At 37.8% G+C, this 23,406-nt stretch overlaps 1 protein-coding gene across 10 annotated transcripts in view; it reads left to right on the forward strand.

Annotated features, from left to right (window-relative positions):
- The first annotated feature begins 5,518 nt into the window (after positions 1-5,518).
- Positions 5,519-23,406, forward strand: part of LOC104610178 (uncharacterized) — a 98,691-nt gene continuing 80,803 nt past the window's right edge. For 5 of the 10 annotated variants that reach the window (XR_016076340.1, XR_002023384.2, XM_010276684.2 and 2 more), the window contains exons 1-7: positions 5,519-5,928; positions 6,835-6,880; positions 6,963-7,052; positions 18,094-18,159; positions 18,265-18,330; positions 21,252-21,337; positions 21,508-21,553. Coding sequence is in view for 8 of the 10 variants with exons in the window: in XM_010276684.2 (XP_010274986.1) it covers positions 6,854-6,880; positions 6,963-7,052; positions 18,094-18,159; positions 18,265-18,330; positions 21,252-21,337; positions 21,508-21,553 (381 nt within the window). In the remaining 2 variants the exon portion in view is untranslated. Of the gene's footprint in view, positions 5,933-6,816; positions 6,881-6,962; positions 7,053-18,084; positions 18,160-18,264; positions 18,331-21,251; positions 21,338-21,507; positions 21,554-23,406 lie in introns of all 10 variants that reach the window. The other 5 variants (XM_010276682.2, XM_010276683.2, XM_010276681.2 and 2 more) reach the window with 5 other exon arrangements.

Raw genomic sequence — 23,406 nt, forward strand, 5'->3', positions numbered from 1 at the left:
AAAAGACTTCTTTCCTTTTCTTTTATTTTCTTTAGTGGAACCCTAAAATTCTCAAGAAATTAAATTTTTAACTCAATTGATTCTGCAACATTATGCTTCATAAAGTTAAATAGGTTAAGAGAAATGAAAATCAATATATACCTGCTATATCTACACATCTTTTCACTAGCAATGAATTGACCAATGGCCGCCACTCCCCAAATCAAAGATATCCATCATTACACATCATCCGACATCTCCAAATCCCATCAAAACCTCCCGATTGACGATATATTACATTGCATACCTTGAAATTACCATTTTACCCTTCACTAAAAAAGATTCCAAATGGACCATCCTCATCGCTCGATACGCCCCAAATTCATGATCCAAAGAATAGAACCAGCAACCCTCTCCTCCAGTCACACACACCTTCTCTCCCACTCTTCCACCGAACTCTCACACCCCATCTTCTCCTTCCTTCTCTCATACCTAACCTCCAAAAACCTCCATGAACGAAACAACTTTTCTCCTTCACTAGCCTTTCACCAACAAACCCCTTTCAAGCTCTATCCCTTTCATAACGTCTTTGACTTCCTAGCCTCCCATGTCCATCTCCCTTAACCTCCACCAAACACCATCACTCATCACCTCACTTTTCCATTTCCCTCACTCACAAAAAAAAAATAAGAAAAGGAAAACAAGAACAAGGATTTTCGGACAAGAGGAAAGAAGAAGAAGAGAAGGAGAAGAAAGAAGAAAGAGGAATGAGCATCCCTCTCCATCATTTTGGCAACATGTAGAAATTAATAAAAACATTTCTTATTTATCGTACTTATTATTGTTTAATGTATGTTAAAAATGTTCTCAATTTTTTATTTTTTTTCATTTTATCTATTTTTTATTTTATTATTTAATCATGGCAACATGGATTGACCCATTTGACCCAAAATGGTTTAATTTCTTACCACCACCTAGATGAAAACACTATTTTTTCTAGGTAGATTTTAAAAGTATAAGATTTTATTTTATTAAAATTATTAATTTATTAAGTATTGATTTTATTAATAGAACTTAATGATGAAAAGAAACAAATGCTTAAATATATGATTCAATGAACATGAATGCAAGTTAATAACTTCAATGTTGGATTTAATGAAAAGAAATTGAATGCATTGAATATCTTAAAATTACCTATTTTCAACTCATTTAATCTCAATCACGAATTATGAGGACAAAATTTACCCTTCTATATTTAAAATTATTGATAAAAATGAGGGCAAATATTATAGAAATATTCTTGAGGCCATTCGTGCATTTTAAAGTAGTAATGGGTTTGATGAACTAATGGGTTAAGCAAACCCTTACAACTCTACTCTTATAGTTTGATGAGCCATTATTCCATGAAAAAAAAACTTACACGTACATGAAGACAATCACCAAAGAATAGCAAACAATTCTTATAGTTTTATGAACCATTACCCTTCTATATTTAAAATTATTGATAAAAATGAGGGAAAATATTCTATAAATATTCTTGAGGCCATTTGTGCATTTTAAAGTAGTAATGGGTTTGATGAACTAATGGGTTAAGCAAACCCTTACAACTCTACTCTTATAGTTTGATGAACCATTATTCCATGAAAAAAAAAAAAAACTTACACGTACATGAAGATAATCACCAAAGAATAGCAAAGAATTCTTATAGTTTCATGAACCATTATTCCATGGAAAAACCTGCAGAGTTAGTTGATAGACTATTAGTGTGTGTGTGGTCTCAGCCCCACACTTTATTTTATTGTTTATTTCTTTATGTTACGGTTATGGTAGTTGGGCTGGTTGGGCCTTTTTTATTTTCTTTTGTTTTAGGTAGGTGTATTAGAGTAACTCTACTTCCTGTAAAGTCACAGATATAAATAAGATTTAGTAGGGCGGCCAGAACAATATCTAACTGCACCCTTTCTCTTATTTCTTCTCTTATCTCTTATCTCTTCTTCTTCTCTTTGAACTTAGATTGACTTCTCTTCTTCTTCTTCTTTATAAATTACATCAGAAAATCCGTACAACTGTTTATCTTATTAGTAGAATTCCTTCACGAGTTCTAGACATAAAAACACCATTCAATCTTCTATGTCCAGACAAGGACTTGTTCACTATTCCCCTTAAAATATTTGGGTGTACTTTTTTTGTTTAAATCCTGGATCTCATCGCTCCAAATTTGATCCAAGAGCTGCTAAATGTATTTTCCTTGGGTATGCATAAAATCAAAAGGGGTGTTGCTATTATGAGCCTGTTTCGAGGAGGCGTTTTATGTCCATGGATGTCACTTTTTTGAGGATATGCCCTACTATCATAGGGCCTTTCCTTAGGGGGAGAGTAGTGAGGAAGGGATTTCATCCCCAGAAGTTCCATTACCTATTTTGGTTACTGAGGGGGAGTGTTGTAAAGAGGGTTGTTAGAAGTGCAGGGAGTTGAGAGTGTATCATAGACAATGGTGGAGGCAGGTTGATTCCCATCCTCAGTAGTCTAGGCCGATCCCAACACCTACAACTCCAGGTCCAGGCACTACTCCTACTGTTGATTCCACCGTTGTAAATACTTTGTTTGACACTGTTGAGCCTCAATCTCCTCCTTCAGATGACCTTGATCTCCCAATTGCAATTCGTAAAGGGAAGCGTTGTTGTAATTCATCCACTGTTCATTGTATCTCCCAATTTCTTTCTTATGGTTGTCTCTTAGAATCCTATAGATCTTTCCTGGCATCTATTGCTACTATTCCTATACCCAGAACAGTGCATGATGCTCTATTGATACTTTAGTGGAAGGAAGCGATGAAAGTAGAGATTGATGCTCTTGTTATGAACAATACATGAAAACTAGTTGACCGGCCTAAGAGGAAGAAACCTGTTGGATGCAGATGGGTGTTTATAGTGAAATATAATGCTAATGGTTCTTTAGAGAGATATAAAACCATATTGGTTGCAAAGGGATTCATACAAACTTATGGCATAGACTATTGAAAACCTTTGCACTAGTTGCCAAGATGAATACTATCAGAGTCTTACTGTCTATTGCTGCAAAATTCTCCTGGCCATTGTTTTAGATGGATGTCAAGAATGCATTTCTCAATGGAGATTTGCAAGAGGAGGTGTACATGGAGTTACCCCCTGGTTTTACAATACAAAAGTAGGAAAGAAAGTTTGCTGGTTGAAGCAATCTCCAAGAGCCTAGTTTGATAGGTTTAAACTGGCTTTGGAAAAGGTTAGTTACATGATGGCTTAGTCAAATCACACTCTCTTCTTTAAGAAGGCAGATTCTTCATTGACCTTATTTATTGTCTATGTGAATGACATTGTGGTGACGGGAAGCAGCACATTCACAAGGAATTTGAAGTGAAGGACTTGGGGGAATTGTGCTATTTCCTAGGAATTGAGATAGCTCGATCTAAGCATGGCATTTTTATCTCTCAAAGAAAGTATGTTTTTGACTTATTGAAATAAATTAGAAAGTTAGGAGTAAAGCCTGTTGACACACCCATTGAGTTGAACCATAAAATAAGTGCAAAAGGTAGAGAACTTCTTGAGGACAGGGCTATGTATCAGAGGTTGGTTGGGAAACTTCTTTACCTTTGCCTAACATGGCCAAATATTTCATATGTTGTCAGTGTTGTTAGACAGTACATGCATTCTCCTAGGATCACTCACCCTCTTGCAGTGAAAATGATACTTTCTTACTTGAAGAGATGCCCAGGGAGAGGCATACTCTTCAAGAATAGTGGTCACATGAAGATAGATGTATATACATATGCTAATTGGGCTGGATGTATTGATGACATAAGATATACCTCTGGGTATTGTGCATTGTAGGGGGAAACCTTATTTCCTAGAGAAGTAAGAAACAAATTGTTGTTGCTTGTCCAGTGCTGAAGCTAAATACATGGTTGCTTGTCCAGTAAGAAACAATGGTTATGGCTGAAATCTTTGCTTGATGAGCTGAAACTGACAATGAGAAACCTCTGATGTTGTATTGTGATAATCAAGTTGCAATTAACATTTCCCACAATCCAATACAACATGACAAGACTACACATATCGAGGTGGACAAACATTTTATTCGAGAGCGAGTTGCATCTCAAGAAGTGTCTTCCCTATATTGCCTCAGACATGTAGCTAGTTGATCTCTTTACTAAAGCAGTCACAAAAATCAAGTTGGAGATAGATTTACACAAGTTGGGAATGACAAATATCTACTCCCAACTTGAGGGGGAGTGTAGAGTTATTTGATAAACTATTAGTGTGTGTAGTCCTAGCCTCACACTTTATTTTACTATTTATTTCTTTATGCTACAATTATGGTAGTTGGGCTGGTTGGGCCTTTTTTATTTTCTTTTGTTTTTAGTAGGGGTATTAGAGTAACTCTACTTCTTGTAAAGCCACAAATATAAATAAGATTTAGTGAGGCAACTACCGCACCCCTTTCTCTTATTTCTTCTCTCTTCTTCTTCTCTTCGAACCAAGGTTGACTTCTTTTTCTTTCTAAATTACATCAGAAAATACATTCTTTTCTACTTCTTTTATTCAAATAAACCCTTATGCGTACATGAAGACAATCACCAAATAATAGCAAGAAAACCCTTACACACTCATGCAAACAAACACTAAAAGAATATCAAGCAAACCCTTACAGTTTCATGCAGACAAGCACGAAAGAATAGCAAGAAAACCCTTGCACTTTCATGCAGACAAGCACCAAAGATTATCAAATATTACTTGAAGACAAACCCTAATAGAAAAACCATAAACTTTCATCGACATTAAGTATCTTTTTTAGCATTAGGGTTTGTCTTCAAGTATACTCTTATGACAAACGGGGATACCAATGGCGGATTTGAAATCACCGAAACGGGAAGACTTGTTGGCAGCCAACCTTCGCTAAGAAGAAAATACCTCTGCTGCAAAAAACCTCTACAGACTTGAATGCACCAGAGAAATGAGATAACTTGCCAAATCTAAGTCTTAAAATGAACTAAGGGGTAAAATGGTCAAGCAAAATGTCAAAAGGGCATTTTGGGTATTTAAAAGTGTTGTAACAGAGAAATGTTAACTTTTTATCGGCTATAACTGCTGGACCGCTAACAAAGGGGGGTCTGTGTCTAACGGTTAAAGTGCAGGGTTCTTTGTAGCAAAAAATCATACAGGGGTATTTGACACAGACCCCATAGTACGGGGGTCCATGTAATTTACCTTTTCTTTTTTCAGTTTCAAAAATTGTATTATAAAGCTAATGGGAAAGTACCATTTAATTTTTTGGACATGCAAGTGGAGTGTCCATGTGAACTATGAAGTGTTTGATTTTGATTGGAACTCTCAACGAATAGAAATAAGGCAATTAGGCACTAATTAAAGGGCATTTTAGTCATAAAATATATTTAATAAGGCTGATTTATCATTTAAGGGCAGTTTAGTTATAAAATTACATTTATGCTGATGTAGACAACTTCGTTTAATATGCATTAAGGATGCTCTAAATCTAAAATCCCACTGACATGGATTCGCTGCAGTTTTGAAAAGTTATGATGAGTTTGGAGAAGTGCGAAAAGTCGTCATGGTGACATGGGGTTCTCTTTTTGTCTGAAAGCAAATTTTTTGTATGTTCTCATGCTTGCTGTGCTCTCGCTCTTGTTCAATCTTGGCCACGGTCTCGCCGTAAGTAAGTGAATATCTCGCTTTGCCAACCGTGCAACGAGCCAACAAAGCCCCATTTCGCTTGACTCAGAAGCAGCAGAAGAATATATCCAAGCAGCGTGAGCATGTCAAGTTGGCTTTTCTCTTTTCGACGGAAATTCTCCTTGTTTCTTTTGCCATCTCCATACGAGATTTCAAGAGATTATACGTTCTCATTAAGATCTTGATTGCACTTCTCACCTGAAAACTGCTCTCTTTGATTCAGGTAGGTAAGGCGAAAGAACGAAAAGCAGAAAGGAGCAAAATCCCTAATCTTAGTCCTGTTTGAATGCCCTTAACAATTATTTTTCCTTGTTTAGTCATAATTTTGTGCAATCATGTCAGTTTTTGCTAGACTCTTATCTTTAATGTTGTTTCCTGTTTTGATTTGATAAGCACTTCGAGTTATTTCGGATAAAATAGCAGGTATAATGTCCTTTCTAGAGTAATGCGGGTTGCTTTGATCAAAGAATAAACTTTTCGGTTTGGTTTTCACCTGAAGATTTAGGATCTACAGACAATCCTCTTAGCTGAAGTTATTTTTGCTGAAGAGGCATATGTTTATCCTGCCATGTTGGACTTTCAAATTCCATTTTAGACACTAGAGTCTATCCTAAATCAAACACACCATTGGCGGCGCACGTATATGTAGCAATCAGATAATAAGATACTAGTTTACGTGGTGTCCCCTGTCCATTAAGAAGCTTATCCAGACTTTGTTCTGGCTTTATGAATCTTGTGACCCAGACAGAATCATGCCACCATACCTGTTGAATACTATTAAAATGTAAATTGTTAATACTTTTTCTACCTGCTCTTTATTTAATTTCATGTCTCACCAATCAATAATGATGCCACCCTTTCTGAATTGTTTGCTGAATTCAATATGCGTAAGAAGGTCTAGCCGTCTAGGAATGTACCATAGTGTTGATTGTGCAAGAAGATGATTTGTTCAATTTGATTAATACTCTTAAGTCCAATTATGCCTCTTTATTTGCATCGTATATGCAGAACTGCATACAAGATTTGTTTTTTTTTGGTTTTGAAGCAACTTACCATTTATAGTTAATTTTTGATTTGTGGGATGTGGATTTTAGCATTGACTATCATGTAGGTTGATTTTATTTTGCAGGCTGTGAGAGAGAACAATAATGTCACTTGGTGGGAGAAAACTAGTGGTACATTGAGCTTCTATATACTTAAGATATTCTTTTATGTATTTGAATCATATAAACCTTATTTCTTCCATGGATTTTGCAGGTCCTGGGGATTCCATGGGATATTGACAGTGAAGGGCTACGGCAGTATATGAGCCAGTTTGGTGAATTGGCTGATGTTATGGTGATGAAGGTACTGCAAAACACCCTTCTGGTTTATTCTGTTTAATAATTCTTCTTTGTATCAAAGATTAATCTTTAATTGAAATCGTAGTATTCTCTCATAATAATTATTCTGATATTTTCCTTTTACATTTTAAAATCATTATATGCATGCTATACTATCAACTATAGCAGAATGCTGGTTCCCTTTTAACTTATTCTAGGTTTTTTCCCTTACTGTTTATGCTTCTAGAATCTGACCTGAGTTGTATATACCTTCTCAACTGAGAAACACCTTATTTTAATTTTTTTTGGGGTGGAGGGGAGTATTGTTAGGGGATTCATGTGTGAGTGGATGGTGCTCCACATTGGAAAGGGATAAGAGAGGCAAGGGACTTATAATCAAGATGACCTACAACCTAATAGCTTAAGATTTTGGGTCAAAGGTGGTGTCCAACTCTTGTGTGCAAGTCCTGTGAGTGTAAATGAGATCCTGGCCTTTGACAACTCTCCCAGTTCCCCCAACAAGTGGTAGCAAAACTAATGGTTTAGTTGGGTGCAAGTTTTTGACGGATGCATATGGTGACTGGCTTTACCGGTTCTCCATGGTTGAATCGGTCGGGCGAAACTGGATGGTGAGTGGTTTGCAAGAGCATTTGGTGAATTCTCATGGCTTCTCACTCCCCATGGTTGAGTGTGCTTGGATAGCAGACTTAAGATCTGCTAGTCCCTTGTTTCGTTAGGCCTCCGCCAAGCAGTTTCCAGAGCTCTAAATGCAGCTGAATTTGGCTTCCAGTTCTGCCTTGATGGAAAAATAGTGAATTCCAAAAATTTCTTGAATCAGCCATAGGAGAGATTGAATCTCTCATGAGAAACTAGCTTTTTCTCTAGGATTGATTTAGAACTATCATGCCAAATAGGCTTCCAAAAATTGGAGAAGGTACCTGATATGGAGACCACAATTGCAACTCCCTAAGTGGTTAACACACCTAAAGAACAAGGTCCAAAATCGCCTCCAAGATGAAGATGGTGCAGCCCGATGTGGAGATCAAATTGCTAGTCCAATTAGAGAATCTGTGCTAATAGCTTACTCTCCATGCTTGATTGAATCCAACAATGGGAGAAGGAGAAAAGGCTGCCCTTTTCCCTTAGGTTGAATTAGGGTTGCAATTAGCAAGAAGACTTGTCTAGAATGCATACCCTAGTCTCCTTCTGTAACTTTTATAGTTTAGGCTCTTTGAGTCCAAGTAGGAGTTTCCTAATCATTCTCCTAGCTGAATAGGAAAGCTACAAATTAGGAAACAATCCCAACTTAGGATAAAGGGGGTCTCTTTAGTTTCCTAATTCAACCATATGTTTCCAACAAACTACCTACCTAGTCAAACTAGGAAGTTGGAAACAAACTTGCGTCTTAATTAATCCTAATTCTCTCATACATTAACCAGCCATTGAACCCTATCTTTGTATGGCATGGGACCCACAAAGATCTCAATCTAAACCAAATAGGTTCAGCTCTTACACTTACATGCATGGGTCGAATTCACTAGGTGGTGCTTAGTGAATTGTCCCTACACTAATTAGGCCCAAACTTGGTCGGACAAGTGATGTAATTTTTGACTTGGAAAAGTGGCAAGAAGAGACACAACCCTTAACCCAATTACACCACCTTTGTCCAAAACCTTTGACTCTCAACACTTCAAGTAGAAATCCTCAATCCACCAAATCATAGGCCTTTTCCAAGCCTAGTTTGAAAATCAACCCCTTTTCTCCTTATCTTTTTTTGTAATCCACACATTCATTGGCAATAAGGATTTGATCAATAATTTGTCTTCCTGACACAAACGCTCATTGCTTGGAGAAATCAAAGATGGTAGCACCTTTTTGGTTCTCTATGCTAAAACCTTTGAGATTACCGTATACATGCTACCAATTAGGCTTATGGGCCTAAAATCCTTTAGGTGACTTGCATTTGCCTTTTTATGAATCAAAGCTATAAAAGTAGCATTGGCTACTGAATTGATCTTACTTCTCTCAAAGAATTCAGAGAAAACCTCCATTAAGTCACCACCTATAATGTTCCAGCAATCTTTGTAAAAGGCCATCGTGAATCCATCTGGTCCTGGGGTTTAGATCTTTCCATTGAAAACACAACATTTTTCATTTCTTGGATCTCAAAATTCTTTTCTAACTCATCCATCAGTTCTCTGTTTCCCGGTTGCCAGTCAAAGTCAGGAAGATCTTCTCTCTCTCTCTCTCTCTCTCTCTCTCTCTCTCTCTCTCTTTCTCTCTCTCTCTTCTTGGGCTGTCATAAATGGATTTAAAGTGATCCATAAAGGCTCTTGCTATGATCCACAAAGGCTGACAAAAACACACCATAACACACATGAAATAATTATGCACTGATTTTATTCAATAATAAATGCCAGTTTACATCAATCTGATTAGAGCTAAGCTGCTAAGTGCATACACTGTCTAAAAGGACCCAAAATAAAGATAACTCAGTAACTTGTTAACTAGTCTAGTTTAGGACTCTTACACATGAAAAAGCTGTTACCTATGCCCAATGTGACCCCAAAAGATTCTAAAAACACCAAAAGGTCAACCTAAAGAAAGGAACAAAAGTTATTTGTATGTCCTTGTACCCCAAAATAGGAATTTTCTGGAATCTCAAATGTCCTTTAGCTGCAGGGGTTAACTAGGAATCCCCTTTGGCATGGCTGGGTTGGTGGATCTCAATGTTTACTACTGCCCAGAAATTTCTCACAATGAGATTCTCTTGTTTCTTCTTTCTCCTTCACTGGACCTTTATTGGGGCCTGTAAGGTTACAATCTCAATACTTTATCACTAATCAGGCTCCAAGTCCAATCTTGGGTTCATAACCAAGCCCATTCTTAAGTATAAATCCAAACTCATATCTGAACAGAGGTTCATGACTAGATTTATGTAATCAAAACTTAAGGCCTGAAAGTCTGTGATTGTACATCCATGTCCATGACACTTAAATAAAGAAATGTGGTTAACCTGCAAGTTTTGGAAGGCTTGCTTTGGCAACCCACCTATAAGATCTAGAGTGGATGGTGAAGAAAGGGAGCTGCAGGATACCAACAAGCAGGTGCTGGTGGATGGTGAGGAAGTTGAGGGAGGGGAGCTCCTTATCTTCAAAGGCTTATTTTTCTCAATTGGTAGTGGGGGAATTGTTCACTCTAGTGAGGTCCTAGTTGGAGCTGGAGGGTATTGCATCCGCAAACAAAGAAGGGGAGGTTGTCAGTGAGCTGTGGTTCGACAATGGTTAGTTTGAAAAAGAGGCATGTATACACAACACAGATAGTGCTCTAAACTTGGAGAAGGTGTGTGAGGCTCAACAGGTGGGTCAACGGGGTGGGGAAGAAGGGGAGAGGTTTGGGGGAAGGAAGAGAAAGCCCCTTGCTGATTTTGAAGGGGGCGACAAGCAAGAGAGAGTGTACAAAAGGAAAAAAAAGATTAATGGGAATCATTTCGAGTGTTGAAGAAGGGAAGGGAGTTTGAGGGACTCAGAAGTGGGTTTAGCAGATAATCTTTTTTCTCTTATAAACTTGGTTTTTCTAAACCACTCTTGTCCTAACAGTAGAATTTGGACTGAAACATCTTAAGGTTGCTTTTCTATTCATCCTTTTTCAATGCTATGGTCCTCCCTTCTAATCCGGTTACCTCCTTTCCTGTTAAAGAAGTTTGGAGCGCTTAGGTACCCCCAAAGGTTAAGGGCTTTTTGTTGGGAAGTGGTTCTCCAAAAAATTAATACCTTGGAAGTGCTTCAAAGAAAGAGACCAAATTGGTGCTTGTCCCCTCGTGTTTGTAGCTTTTGCTTGAGGAATGGTGAGACAGAGAATCACCTTTTAATTTCTTGTCCTTTTAGTGCTCTTTTTTGGGATTGGTTCTCTTCTCTCTTTGGGTGATGTGGAGAACAATGAGGATCTTGTGGGCAGTGTCGGAAGAGAGAAATAACAGGATTTTCCAAGGGAAAGAAAAATCAGCTCCTGAACTTATAGAAGGGGGATCACCATCAAGGCTATACATTGGCTGAAAACTGTTGACTTGTTCAAGGATGTGTCCTTAGATGATTTGATTAAAGGCTAGAGTATCTTAGCAAGGTCTCCTACTTCACTTACCATACAAGCAATTTGGTCCCCTCCTTTGCAGTGTAATGTCAAACTAAACTTTGATGGCAGCTCTGTTGGGAACCTTGGGCCTTCTGGAATAGGGGGTGTGTTTAGAGATGCAGGAGGAAAAATCTTGGCTTTATATTCTGGTCCAATAGGCTTGGGGGACTTTCTTAGAGCTGAAGTGTTGACCCTCCTTTAGGGGTTCAGATTGACTAAGCACTTGGGCTATCAACAAATAGAAGTGGAGGGAGACTCAAAATTAGTAGTAGGTTGGCTGCAACCAAATAGTTTTGGAACGTGGTCCCTTAGACAACCTGTAAGGGAATTGTTGAGCCTCACAAGGGAGTTGGGCGTACAAGTTTCTTGTGGTCTAAGAGGTCAGCAAATGCTTTAGCTGACAACCTTGCAAAGCAAGGGGTTAATCGGGAATTTTTGTTTTGGGCAGTATTGTAATTTGTTTTTGTTCAGGGGTCACATTTCACTTTAGTAGGTGGCAGTTGTATTTCTGGTTTATTAGCTAATGAAAGTTACCGTTTCCTATAAAAAAAAAAGAAGGGGAGGAGGTGAGAGAGTTTGGGAAGGGTGTTTAGAGGTGAAGAGAGAGGGAGAGAGGAGGAGGAGAGGGAAGGGGAGGGGGGAGGTCCTCAAAAGCTTAGAAATAATCTAGAATGGAGAGGTGGAAATTGACTCTGGTGGAGAGGGAGTGACAGTAGGCAAATCTTTGGGCTTACTTTTTTGGGAAGGGGAAGAATTTGCGAGGATAGCCGAAAGCATTTGAGCAGGGGAATGGTGGGACACGTGGAGGGTCGGAAGAATGACTATGTGGAGCAGGGGAGGATTTAGAATCGGCTGTGAATAAAGAAGTGGTTGAGTTGTCTTGGGCTGCGTGTTTGAATGTTGGGTCGAAGAAGGATGGCTCTAAGAGGTATAGTTTTAACAAGAGGGGGGGGGGGGTTGAACCAGGTGCACAAGTTTCCGGTTGACAAAAAACTCTGCGTTGTTTTCAAAAGGCAAAAAATTTTAAAGTAGCATAATAAAAAAAAGTGAATTGGTTTTGGGAGATTACAAGCTACGATAAGGAAGGTATGAAACTGACCAAAAAAGTTGAAGTGAGGAAGCATGCTGGGTTGAGTGGTGATAGAAGTGTTGAAATTGATTTTCCTCGTGGGATTTGCAAATTCAGGAATGGTGAATCCTCGGAGGTAGGCTGTGTTTCTGTTGATCAGAAGGATTCTTCTCTGCCAAGTCAAGTGCGCAGTCCTGCTCAAGAGGAATCTTGCTCGAGAGGTACAAAAGCTGAAATTGAAGGTGGGGGCAGTGTTTTAAAAGTGCAAGGCATAACAAAGGTGCAGGGGCCAATTTGCGCCTGAGGTGCAAGGTGCAAGGCGAGGCGCACGCCTTTTTGAAGCAAGGCACAAAAATACAAAAAAATGCTAAAAAAGTCAGAAAATTCAGAAAAATGCCAAAAAAATTAAAAAAAAGCCAAAAAGGCGGCTCGTAGAATTAGGAATGTAATATGTTTTATATCACATTAGCTACTTGAAGTAATGCAATTGAGGAAAAAAGAGATTGTGGGTTTTACTTGCTTGGAAATGTTTTAAGAAAGTTTATAAGAGAAATGGAGTGAAACCAAAAGCTTTGGCTTCAGATTATTCTGGAAAGGTAGACCCTGTCATCCCTACTAATTCAGATGGGCAGCTGGAAAACTTGCAGGAGAGGAAGAAAAATGTGGAAGGGGAGGCAGCTAATTAGAAAATGGACGGTGGGAGGCTAGAATAAAAAAATGAAAAAGGAAGGTGGTTTGCCTGTTGAGAAAATTGCTGAGAAAAATTTTGAAGTCAGTAAAAGCCTTGGTTTATTCTTCTTGGGAGGTGAGGCTTTTGTTAGAAGAGTCATTGAGGAGTTTGATAGAAAAAAGGAGTGAAGGAGAGCTTGAAAAGAGTTTGTGGTAGGGGAAGGAGAGGTCTGGAATGAAACTGATGATGGGAGTGATGAAGTGTTGGAGGGGAGGATTAATGTAGGTATTTGTGCATGTCTTTTGGTCTGTCTTGATTAGTTAATTGATAATTGTCTGTAGTTGCAGGGGTCAGGGGTGAGGTGGTTGAGGATGAGTTAGGGGGAGTTTTCTGTAGTCTTGTTTTCTGTCTTGTTAGTTCTGAGGTGTTTCTTTCCTTCTTGTGGGTCATTGTTTGTCAGCTTGATCTATAGTTGTCAAGGCGACAAGGCGCCCTTTGAGGCTCGCCTCGCCTAATTGCCAAGCAGTTTTCTACTTCCTACTATAAAATATTTTTTTTATTCATTCTTTTCTGAGATAATAATTATAAAATAGACATTATTAAACTAAAATAATCATTTTGTGTGTTTATATACTAATTTCTTTTTATTATTTTCTTATTTATTAGGGTTTAATCAACACAAGCATTGTTAAATGCTGTATTGAACCCTCAAAGACTTAAAAACCTGAACCAATAAGTAAGGAAGAACTTAAAATTTTATCTAATCAGCACATTTTCCTCTTCCATATATTCTTCTTCTACTTATTCTTCTTCTACTACTACTACTACCAATACTTTTTATTTTCTTCTTTTCCTATAACAAAAATAAGAGTTCAGCCCCTATAGTTTTTGAATTTTATTTTCCTTCTTCCTTTCCTTCTCATGAATATGTTGATTTTCTATACTTTAATATGAGATTTATACTTTTCTTAAGAAAATCATGAATAATTATTAAAGAAATATGGTTATGGTACCTAGGGAACTACCCTAGGATCTATGTTTTTAACATAAAAAAATCCATCGCCTAGGCGACAAGGCGCCCCCCAATCGCCTGGCCTCGACTTGGTGCCTTGAAAACTATGCCTTGATCTTGTATTCTTTTTTTTTTTCATTAATATATTTCTTTTTATTATAAAAAAACATTCGAGCAGTTTGAGAGAAGTAGGAGGGGGGAGAAAAACTGAAGAAAGGAAAGAATTGAGGACAAAGAGTGGGACGAAGAAGGGGGGCAAGGAGGAAGCGGGAGAGGACTGGGGGGGGTGCAGAAGTTCAAAGTTCCGAAGAATCAGAGGGGGGAGAGGAGGGAGGGGTGTTAGAGCCGGCTATACAAGGGTAGTATTGTCCTTTTATGTGTAGTTATATATGTATTGTTCAGCTGATGTGGCTCTCACGTAAGTGAGGGCACAATGGTAATTCTTGTATATCTTAGAAGAGTATAAATAAAAGAATGGCCGACTAGAGAGATTTGAATTTTTTTCTCTAGTTCGGCTGTGACCTTTTCTCCTTCTTCTCCTTCTCTCTCTTCTTCTCCTCTTTCTTCTGATCTGAACTTATACAACATCTAGTCTGAGTTTTATCATGGTATCAGAGCCATTATAATTAGTTCAGATCAGTCATCTCCTTTTCTCTCTGTTCTGTGCATTCCTTTCTAGGGTTTTGCAGAATTCTCATTGATACCTAGAGAGTTTTCCAGAAAGAAAGAAAAGGACTGGTCGTTTTCTCCTTCTGGGGGTTTCCATGCCTCCAATGAGTGCAGTCATTGTGGTTTTGTGTGGTTTGTAGAATTTGAAGAGGGCTGGTTTTGTGATGGTGACAGTGCAGACTTGGTACCCTCTACTCGATAGGTACATGATCTCCGAATTAAGTTGTGATATGTAGCAAGTTTTTTATATGTTGCAGAATTGAATATTCTATTCGTGAGGTGTGTTGTGAGGGTTTCTAGTGCTGACAGTAGACGGCAACAGTAGTGCTATTGCTAAAAGTGGTGAATAGTATGAATATTGTTGCTGAAGCAGTGGTGAACAGTTGTGAGTGTTGTTGCTGAAACCCGGTACTAGGAACCCTAGTGGTGTTCAGTCATTCGTGTGGAGTGTGGTGATTTATTAGGGCAGTAGAGTAAGAATTTAGTGGTACAGCTTCCCATTGTTTTCTTGTGCAGTCATGGGAGACAACAGTGAATACAAATCAAGTGTGATGGTGCCTTCTGATTATTTGAATGTGTAGATGACCTCTATAAAACTGAATGGTGAGAATTATGTCCCTTGGGCTAAGTTTGTTGAAGTTTTCCTGAAAGCCAAAAAGAAAGTGAAACATGTGAGGGAAGATAAACTCCCAATTGATTCTCTGGGATATGATGAATGGGAGCAGGAGGATGCTCAAATTATGACTTGGCAATGGAACAACATGGAGTCCAAAATTAGTGTGAACTTCATGTTTTTAGATATAGCCCAGGAAGTCTGGGATCATACAAGGAAACTATATTCTGGACAAGATAACACTACTAGGGTTTACCAACTGTATCAAGAGTACTTCAATCTGCAACAAGGGAATCTGAGTCTTGAGGACTATTATGCCAATATGAGAAATTTACGAAATGAGTTGAATGTTTATCATCCTCTTACACCTGATGTCAAAATTCAGCAACAACAGAGAGAGCAGTTGGATGTGACCAGATTTTTAGTAGGGCTGAAGTTTGAGTATAAACCCGTAAGGGCATAGATACTAGGTGGATCTGCTCTTCCCTCTCTTGAGGAAGTGTTTACTCGTCTTCGGAGGATTTCAGTTGGACCCACAGAGACTTCCAGTATTTCAGATAGGTCTGCATTTGCAGTTACAAGAGGGAGAGGTCGTGGTGGTAGAGGAGGTCAGCATGGCCGTGGTAGTGGTGGTGGACCCATGTATGGTCGTGGTGGTGGTCGTGTTGGAGGACGAGACTTAGGGGAAGCCCATGGTAGGGGACGTGGTAATAATCAAAGAAGGTGTACTCATTATGGTATGGAGGGACATACTATCAACTTTTGCTATGATCTACATGGTCCACCTTCAACCTGGGCAAATTATGCAACTGTAAATGGTGGTAGCTCAAGACAAGACTCTCAAGTTACTGATCAGATCCCCACTACATCTACAGATGCTTCCAGAAAGGAGATGGTGAGTGTTTCACGGGATGAGTATGAGCGGTTAATTCAGGGTACATCTCAACAGATCACGACTACCCCTTGCACACACAGGTATGGCTTGTATGGCATCCACACCTTCCTGTTGGATTATAGATTTTGGATCTTCCGATCATATGATTGGAACTCCAGGTGTGTTTTCATCCATTTCTCCATCCTCCACTTCCCAATTTGTTACTCATGCCAATGGCTCTACATCAGCCATATGTGGTGTTGGTAATGTTGACACAGACTCATTATCCCTTTCCTTAGTTTTACAAGGGAATATTTTGTAGAAATCTTTAGATCCTTTTCTTGCTTTTATAACCATAGTTGTCAAGGCGTCTAGGCGATTCTGGCAACAGTGGGGCACCTAGTTGACACCTAGGTGATAAGAATGTTGTAAAATAAAAAAAACTAAATTTTACTTGATTCCCTAGGTTTATATACCGTTCAGCATGAATATTAACTAAAAAAAATAACAATTCTTTTTGTTGAGAACATTATAAGTCCTCTGAAAACATGTCAAATCATCATCTAGGACAATAGTATTACAAATATATTAATTCCAGTACTTTCAAAACAATACTTATATAATAAACATTTAATAGAGCAATGTCATATCTAACAAGCAACTAAAGAAGGCTATAATTTTATATGAGAGGGAGGGAGGGAACAAAAAGAAAAAAGAAACCTCTTTATACTTCTATTCCTTATTTCCTTTTATCTTCTTAAAACTCTTGGATCTTTTAAATTTGAATAGTAGAATTTTAAGAAAACATATAAATGTTTCTAGTTGGTTGCCTAGTTGCCATACGTCAAGGTGTTTAGGTGAAGTGCTCTGCCTAGTCTCCTAGTTGATGCCTAGGCGATGCCTTGACAACTATATTTATAAGTTAAGGTTTACTCTTAAGATGTGAATCCCATGTACCACTACATATAGCATTCTATTCTATTTTTTCTTGGGTATGGAAACTTTGCTAATTTTGCTCTACAATTTGTTCAAGTTGGATTTTTCTTTATTGTAGGAATCTAGTCTTGTCCTTGATAAGTGAGATTTCATTTCTAAGTTGGTTGGGTAGTGTGAACTGTAACTCCTTACACTTTCTACTTTCTAGGTGCTGGGCTATGTGCTAGGGTCATAACTTTTGGAGGTGGAGGGTGATCTTTTTACTATTGTTTGGAGTCAGAACCTGCTAGTAGTCTAAGTTTTGCAATGCTATCATTAAGGGCATTCACAGAAGAGGTCTCTTTTGTACCTTATCTTCTTATCTACAAAGAGTTTAAGGGAAATTCATTTTTTTTTGGTGCAGCATGGAAGCCAATGACTTGTACTCTGCATTAATTTCTCCGTTGAGTCTCTTGGCTTGACTGTTTGTTCTGGGCTTTTGTTCTATACACAGAAATTGTTTTTAGGTTTACCTCTTTATTACCATCATAATAACAGATTTGAATAAAGATGGAGCAACTTTAAGAATGAAACTTTAATAGGGAAAGGTGGTAGACAAAAATAGTTGGAAAACAGGAGTTCTAAGTTGCAAGAGTAAGATTCTGAAAAGTAACTTGGAAAGCCTGGGGCAGAACTAAGATTTTTCTTGTCTTGGGAATTTGCAATTTTCTGGTGTTAGCAATTATCTGTGTTGAGCTAAATATTCTGGGAGTAGGACCATGCAAGCTTGTAGATTAGTTATTAACATTTGATATTATCTTTGAGGACCACCCTACATGTTTACTAATGATGTATTTCTTGTGTACAACAAGGCATCACCAAAAGTCCTTGTGTTGACCTTATTTTTTTTTCTCCTAATTTCATTCAACCTGTTAAGGCAGCTGGATCTTTAACACAAAATTCTCGTCTTGCTAGTTCTATGTTTGAGTTTGAAATGTTTGCTTACAGATTTTCTAGTTAACTTTCTTGTGTAAGCAATTTTGTATAAATCTTCAACTAGCGAACACTTGTGACTAGCTGCAACTATTAGCTCATGGAGTTTAGCATTTGTAGAATCGTGCATCAGGACGCTCACGTGGTTTTGGCTATGTTACATTTTCCTGTTTGGAAGATGCGGAGGTATCTTTCCTATTGCTGTGAATCATGCTAGACTGCATAGCTGCTTTGAACATTTAACACTCAAATGCTTGAATACTTTTTTTTTTTAATATTTTTTTATGCCAGAAAGCACTTTCAGCCCAACATAACTTAAATGGGAGGACACTTGAGGTCAAAGTTGCAACTCCTAAGGCAAGTGCTCAATTTCTTATTGACATTCTCTTTTTTTATTTAGGTTTCTCCTAAACACCATTATGATTTTAAAATTCAAATTGCTTTCCTGCCTTCTACCTTTTTCGGTAGGCAACAGTACAAGCATATTCATTGATTAAAAATTAAAAATTAATATGTACAAAGTAATTATAAGATTTAGGCTAGCCTCCTTAACCCAAAACCGTATATACAAAAACAAGATTATTGTGAAATTATTCCCCATGACAAATCATCCCTATTGACTCCCTGCCTTTTACCTTTGGCCTCTCTGATATATCAATTATCTCGGGACTCTTGTATCCTTGCACTGTGGATCCTGCAAACTTCTTCAGTGGCAGTGCTTAGAACTTATAGGTTGTTTGGAAATGGATGAAGTCAAGGCTCAAAGTATTGATATGCCTGTGTATCGGCAGAGGCATATTGGTACTAAAAACAGTGCGCTTTTATATTTTTCTATTTTTTTTTCAAAAACTGGTTTTTGGATGGGATTTTATATATTTTTCATTTAAAAAAAAGAGGGTTGATTACTGTTGGTAAACAGGTCATTAAATACACCTGATACGGGGTATTGTATCAACCAAAAGATACGATACAATACACCCGATACGGGGCGTATAGTATCAAAACTTTGATCCTTGGATGAAGTGGCTGAAAAGAATGGCCTATTGCTTTGTCTTTTGGTAAACAAGTCATTAAATAGGTTATGGGCTCTTTGGCTGATTTAATATATCTATGTTGATCACTAAGTAGCCACTGGTGTAGTAAAATCATGGAATGATGTAATCATTTTAAAAGTTATCTATAACTTTATAGTGATACAATTGTTTAAGAGTATAGCCTTTTATAATTTCAGAACTTATTAAAAGATTTTTTATAGATATTTATCATGTTATAAAATTTCTACAATGAATCTATATGAGATTTCCAAGATTTTTGACATATTTCTTAGTTTTAAGTGGTTGAGATGTTCACCAAAACTGACATCTTAATCCTTTGTTAGGACTAGTTGAAAGAAGAGTACCAACACCTTTACATGTCTTAGAAGGATCATAATCATCATCATCATCATTTATGCCTTGTCCAAACTATATGGGATCGACTACATGAATCCTGTTTTGCCATTCGGTACTACTCAGTGCATATGCATTGTTAATTTATGAGCTCTTAAAATCATTTGTTACTACTTTGACTTATGTCTTTTTTGGTCTGCCCCTATTCCTCTAGCCCCTCCAACTTGTAAAAGATCACTTCCTATGGGTGCTGTATATGGTCTTGTCTACACATGACCAAACCATCTTAGGCCATGTTTGGGAGTGCTTAAAAATAATTGCTTATTTGGGCCGGGACCACACCATTAAGCACTTGTTGGTGTTTGGGAAATAAGCCTGAAATAAGTGCTTATTTTTAAAAGAAGGGATTATTTTTTAATCCCAAATTTCCAGCTTTTTTTAAGTGCTTCAACAATTAGAACTTATTCAACTTTTTTCTCCCAGAATTGGCCCGAGTCAATTTTTAGAATACCGGTTATACCCTTTCAATGTAAAAAACGTTGGGCTTCTTCTACTTCTCCGTTGTCACCCTTGCAGCTATGGCCAACTACAGAGCTCTGAACAAGACGACTCTGGGTAGCATCCAAACGCTGTTTGGAGTTGAGAATCTGCCGTCCTTACTGGGAGCAAACTCCCTCCCACTGTCCACCTCATCCAACCAAACTGTGGCCGCCAGTGAGATGATCAAAATCCCCTTAATGTGTAATCGCAGCGATTATTTTGGGCTATCGAATGGGGTTCCATTGCAGAATGGAACCAATCCCTGTCCCAGTGCTGATGGCATCGGATACGATTGCGAGAGCCAATCCCCGTCCCCAGTGCAGGCTTGCCACAACTAAGAGGGGCTGAGCTGTTTATTCCATTACCATGCAAATGAGATGATCAAAAAAGCGTCCATAATGCATACGTGGTGTCCAAAGGGAGCTCGGGGTCACAGAATGTTCATTGATGATGGCCAACGGTATCTCCAACAGAGGGGATGTCTGGGCCTAAGGTTTTTAAGTGCGAAAACCTCAGGCAAAGGAAGTCTGTTAAATCATTGGATTTGCAGATGTTCATCCATTTGTTGTTTATTCAGCAGTTACCAAATGAACAAGAAATGAAGAGCTTGCAAGCTTAAGAACTGGTGCTGGAGTCTGATGCAAGTCCGTGATGGCAATGTTGGTAGGAGCACCGCCCGAAGCCTTCAAGAATCCCGGGGCTTCAGCCAGGGACGTGCCAGAGATTGTTGGAATGAAGTTGATAAGGATCTCGCTGAAGCTCAAGATGAGCCCGTAGGAGCACTTCTTGGAGCTCAAGATGAGCCCGAAGCTCAAAATATACCTACCACCTACAGGATATATTTTGAAAATTTGAAAGAAAATGAAGGACAAAAGAGTCATAAGTGCTTATTGGAGAAAAATACCACCAAATGCCCCATACTAAATAAGCGCTTATTTTTTAAAATAAGCACTTGAAAAAGCTGGGTGTCAAATGCAAATAAGTGCTTATTCGAATAAGCACTTATTCAATAAGCACTATTTTTAACATAAGCACTCCCAAATATGGCCTTAATCTACTCTTTCCTTGTATCACCTATTGGAGCTACTCCTAGGTTCCTTCGAATAACTTCATTTTATCACCTATTAATGCAGCAAATATGAATTGTGCTTCATATAATTCATTTACAATTGTCAATGGATGTACATGTTATTTGGCTTGAAAAATATTTCATTCTTTGTGCCTCTTAAAGGTAGGATCTTTTTCCCCCTTGCAATTGCTTAAAACTTAAATGTTACTATTAGTAGTTTATACAGGCCTATCATTTTGTTTTTATAAAAATAGCATGCATTAATTTTTGTTCATATACAGGAGGAGATGGCACCTTCATCCAAGAAAACCAGTCGCATATTTGTTGCCAGAATACCTCCAAGTGTGACAGATGAAGATTTTCACAGGTTTTAAATCCAGGATGGTTCTTTTGACATCATGTCTTTTTCTTTTTCTTTTTTATGTAATTTTCCCCTTAACAGGTTAAGTGACCAAGTTATCACTCCTAAAGTTTATAAGAATATAATGGCATTATTTGTTTCTCAGAAATTTGATTGGTTATAGGTGATCATTGCAGCTATTTTATGAAGTATGGTCCACTGGTAGATGCTTACATGCCAAAGGTATAAACGAATTCTCATCAATCACCAGTTTTTTTGTTGTTGGAAAATTCACTTTGTTGTTAGCTTATTTGATAATTGGATGCACTGATTAGGGTCTTTTCCCAGTACTATAATTTGATATGCCAGACTGTTGAACATTTTTTTGTTGATCAATAACCATCAACTTTATTAATTAAAGAGAATTTACAATCAATCAAAAGAGAGATAAAGCCTCTTGTCTCTCCCCTTTCTTTTTTTCTTACAATCATGCCCAAAAAATTTGATATCCCCCACTCCTTGTTTAGCTAAAGTATCAGCCACACTATTGGCAGTCCTTTTTACCCATTGAAATTTCAGTTCCATGTCTTTAGTCAACCATCTGGATTTCTTTATCTCATTTCTATAAGCTCAAAACTTTCCTCTAGGCTCTGTAACCATCCCATCAAGAATTTATAATCTCCTTCACTGATCAACTTTTTAACTTTTTATTTTTGATGAATATTCAATGATCAACTTCTTTATATTCAGATCCTTGCCCTTGCACTCCTTCCATCACAGCCATAGTTTCTGTCCTTAAAGAGTCACCTACACCAATTGGGCTTGAAAAAATAGCAATAATATGGCCCTTTTCTTTCAATCTTTCCTTAAAACTCCTCTCACTCCTGAATTTTCTAGGTCTCCCATGTTGCTGCTATCAAAATTGAGTTTAATAAAGCCTCTTTCTGGTGGAGAATGATAAGAGTGATAGCCTTATTTATGGATGTTCCTGCTACTTCCACCAATTTCTGATGATGTCATCCATTAAGAAAGATGAAAAATTCTCCATAGAAAGTGTAAATAAAAAGTAGAGAGTGGAGCCCCTGTTTCTTCCCCATAAAAAGAAGAAACGAAAGGGGCAGAAGAAGAAGGCAAGATACCTGAGTTACTCCTATGTGTTGGTCGGATAAGGTCTTCAAGTTCTTCCTTGCTTATCAGTTAAGGTTTTGAAGCCTTCAAGAGTTTAACAAAGCATCCACCACTATGCTTGTTGATTTAACTTCAACAAATTAAAAAATTATAAAAAAAGAAACTAGTAAATGAACTATGAAAATATTATAAACCACAAAATGAATAATTTAGTATAATAATGACTATTTGTTATATTATAATCTCACAAAACAAAATATGAAAGTATACAAGTAAAAGCGTAAAAATATAAAATATTATATGGCGCCTTATACAAAAACTAAGCACTTGTATGAGGCAACCCTCTATGGGTGCCTTGTTGAGAAGTTATAAGGATGATCACGGGACGGGTATGGCCAAGGCTGAGCTTAGAACATATGATAAGGTCTATAGCTTGGGCCTGGGCCCAATCCAGCCCACACCCTAGGCCTATAACCTTTAGTCATCATCATCATCATCCATGCTTTATCTCAACTATATGGGGTCAGCTACTTGAATCCTGTTTCACCATTCTGTTCTGTTTAATGCCATATCCATTGTTAAATTATGAGCACTTATCATTTTTTACTACTTCGACCCATGTCTTTTTTCGTTTACCTGTAGCCCATCTAGCCCCTTCAACTTGCAACAAATCACTACTTGTTATGGATGCTGTCAATGGTCTTCCATGCACGCGACAACCATCTTAATCTACTTTCTCTCATTTTATCACCTATTGGAGCTACTCTAGTGTTACTTTGAATGACTTGATTTTTTATCCCATCCTTTCTAGTTTTTCCACTTATCCATCTCAGCTTACACATTTCTGCCACACTCATTTTTTGGACATTTTGTTTCTTGACTGCCTAGTACTCTGCTCCATACAGAATAGCTGGCCTTACAGGTTACAGCTGTTTTATAGAAATTTCCTTTTCATATTGTTGTAGAAG

This window comes from Nelumbo nucifera, chromosome 5, assembly GCF_055504915.1.
Source record: "Nelumbo nucifera cultivar China Antique chromosome 5, China Antique-T2T, whole genome shotgun sequence".
NCBI classification, from domain to species: Eukaryota; Viridiplantae; Streptophyta; class Magnoliopsida; order Proteales; family Nelumbonaceae; genus Nelumbo; species Nelumbo nucifera.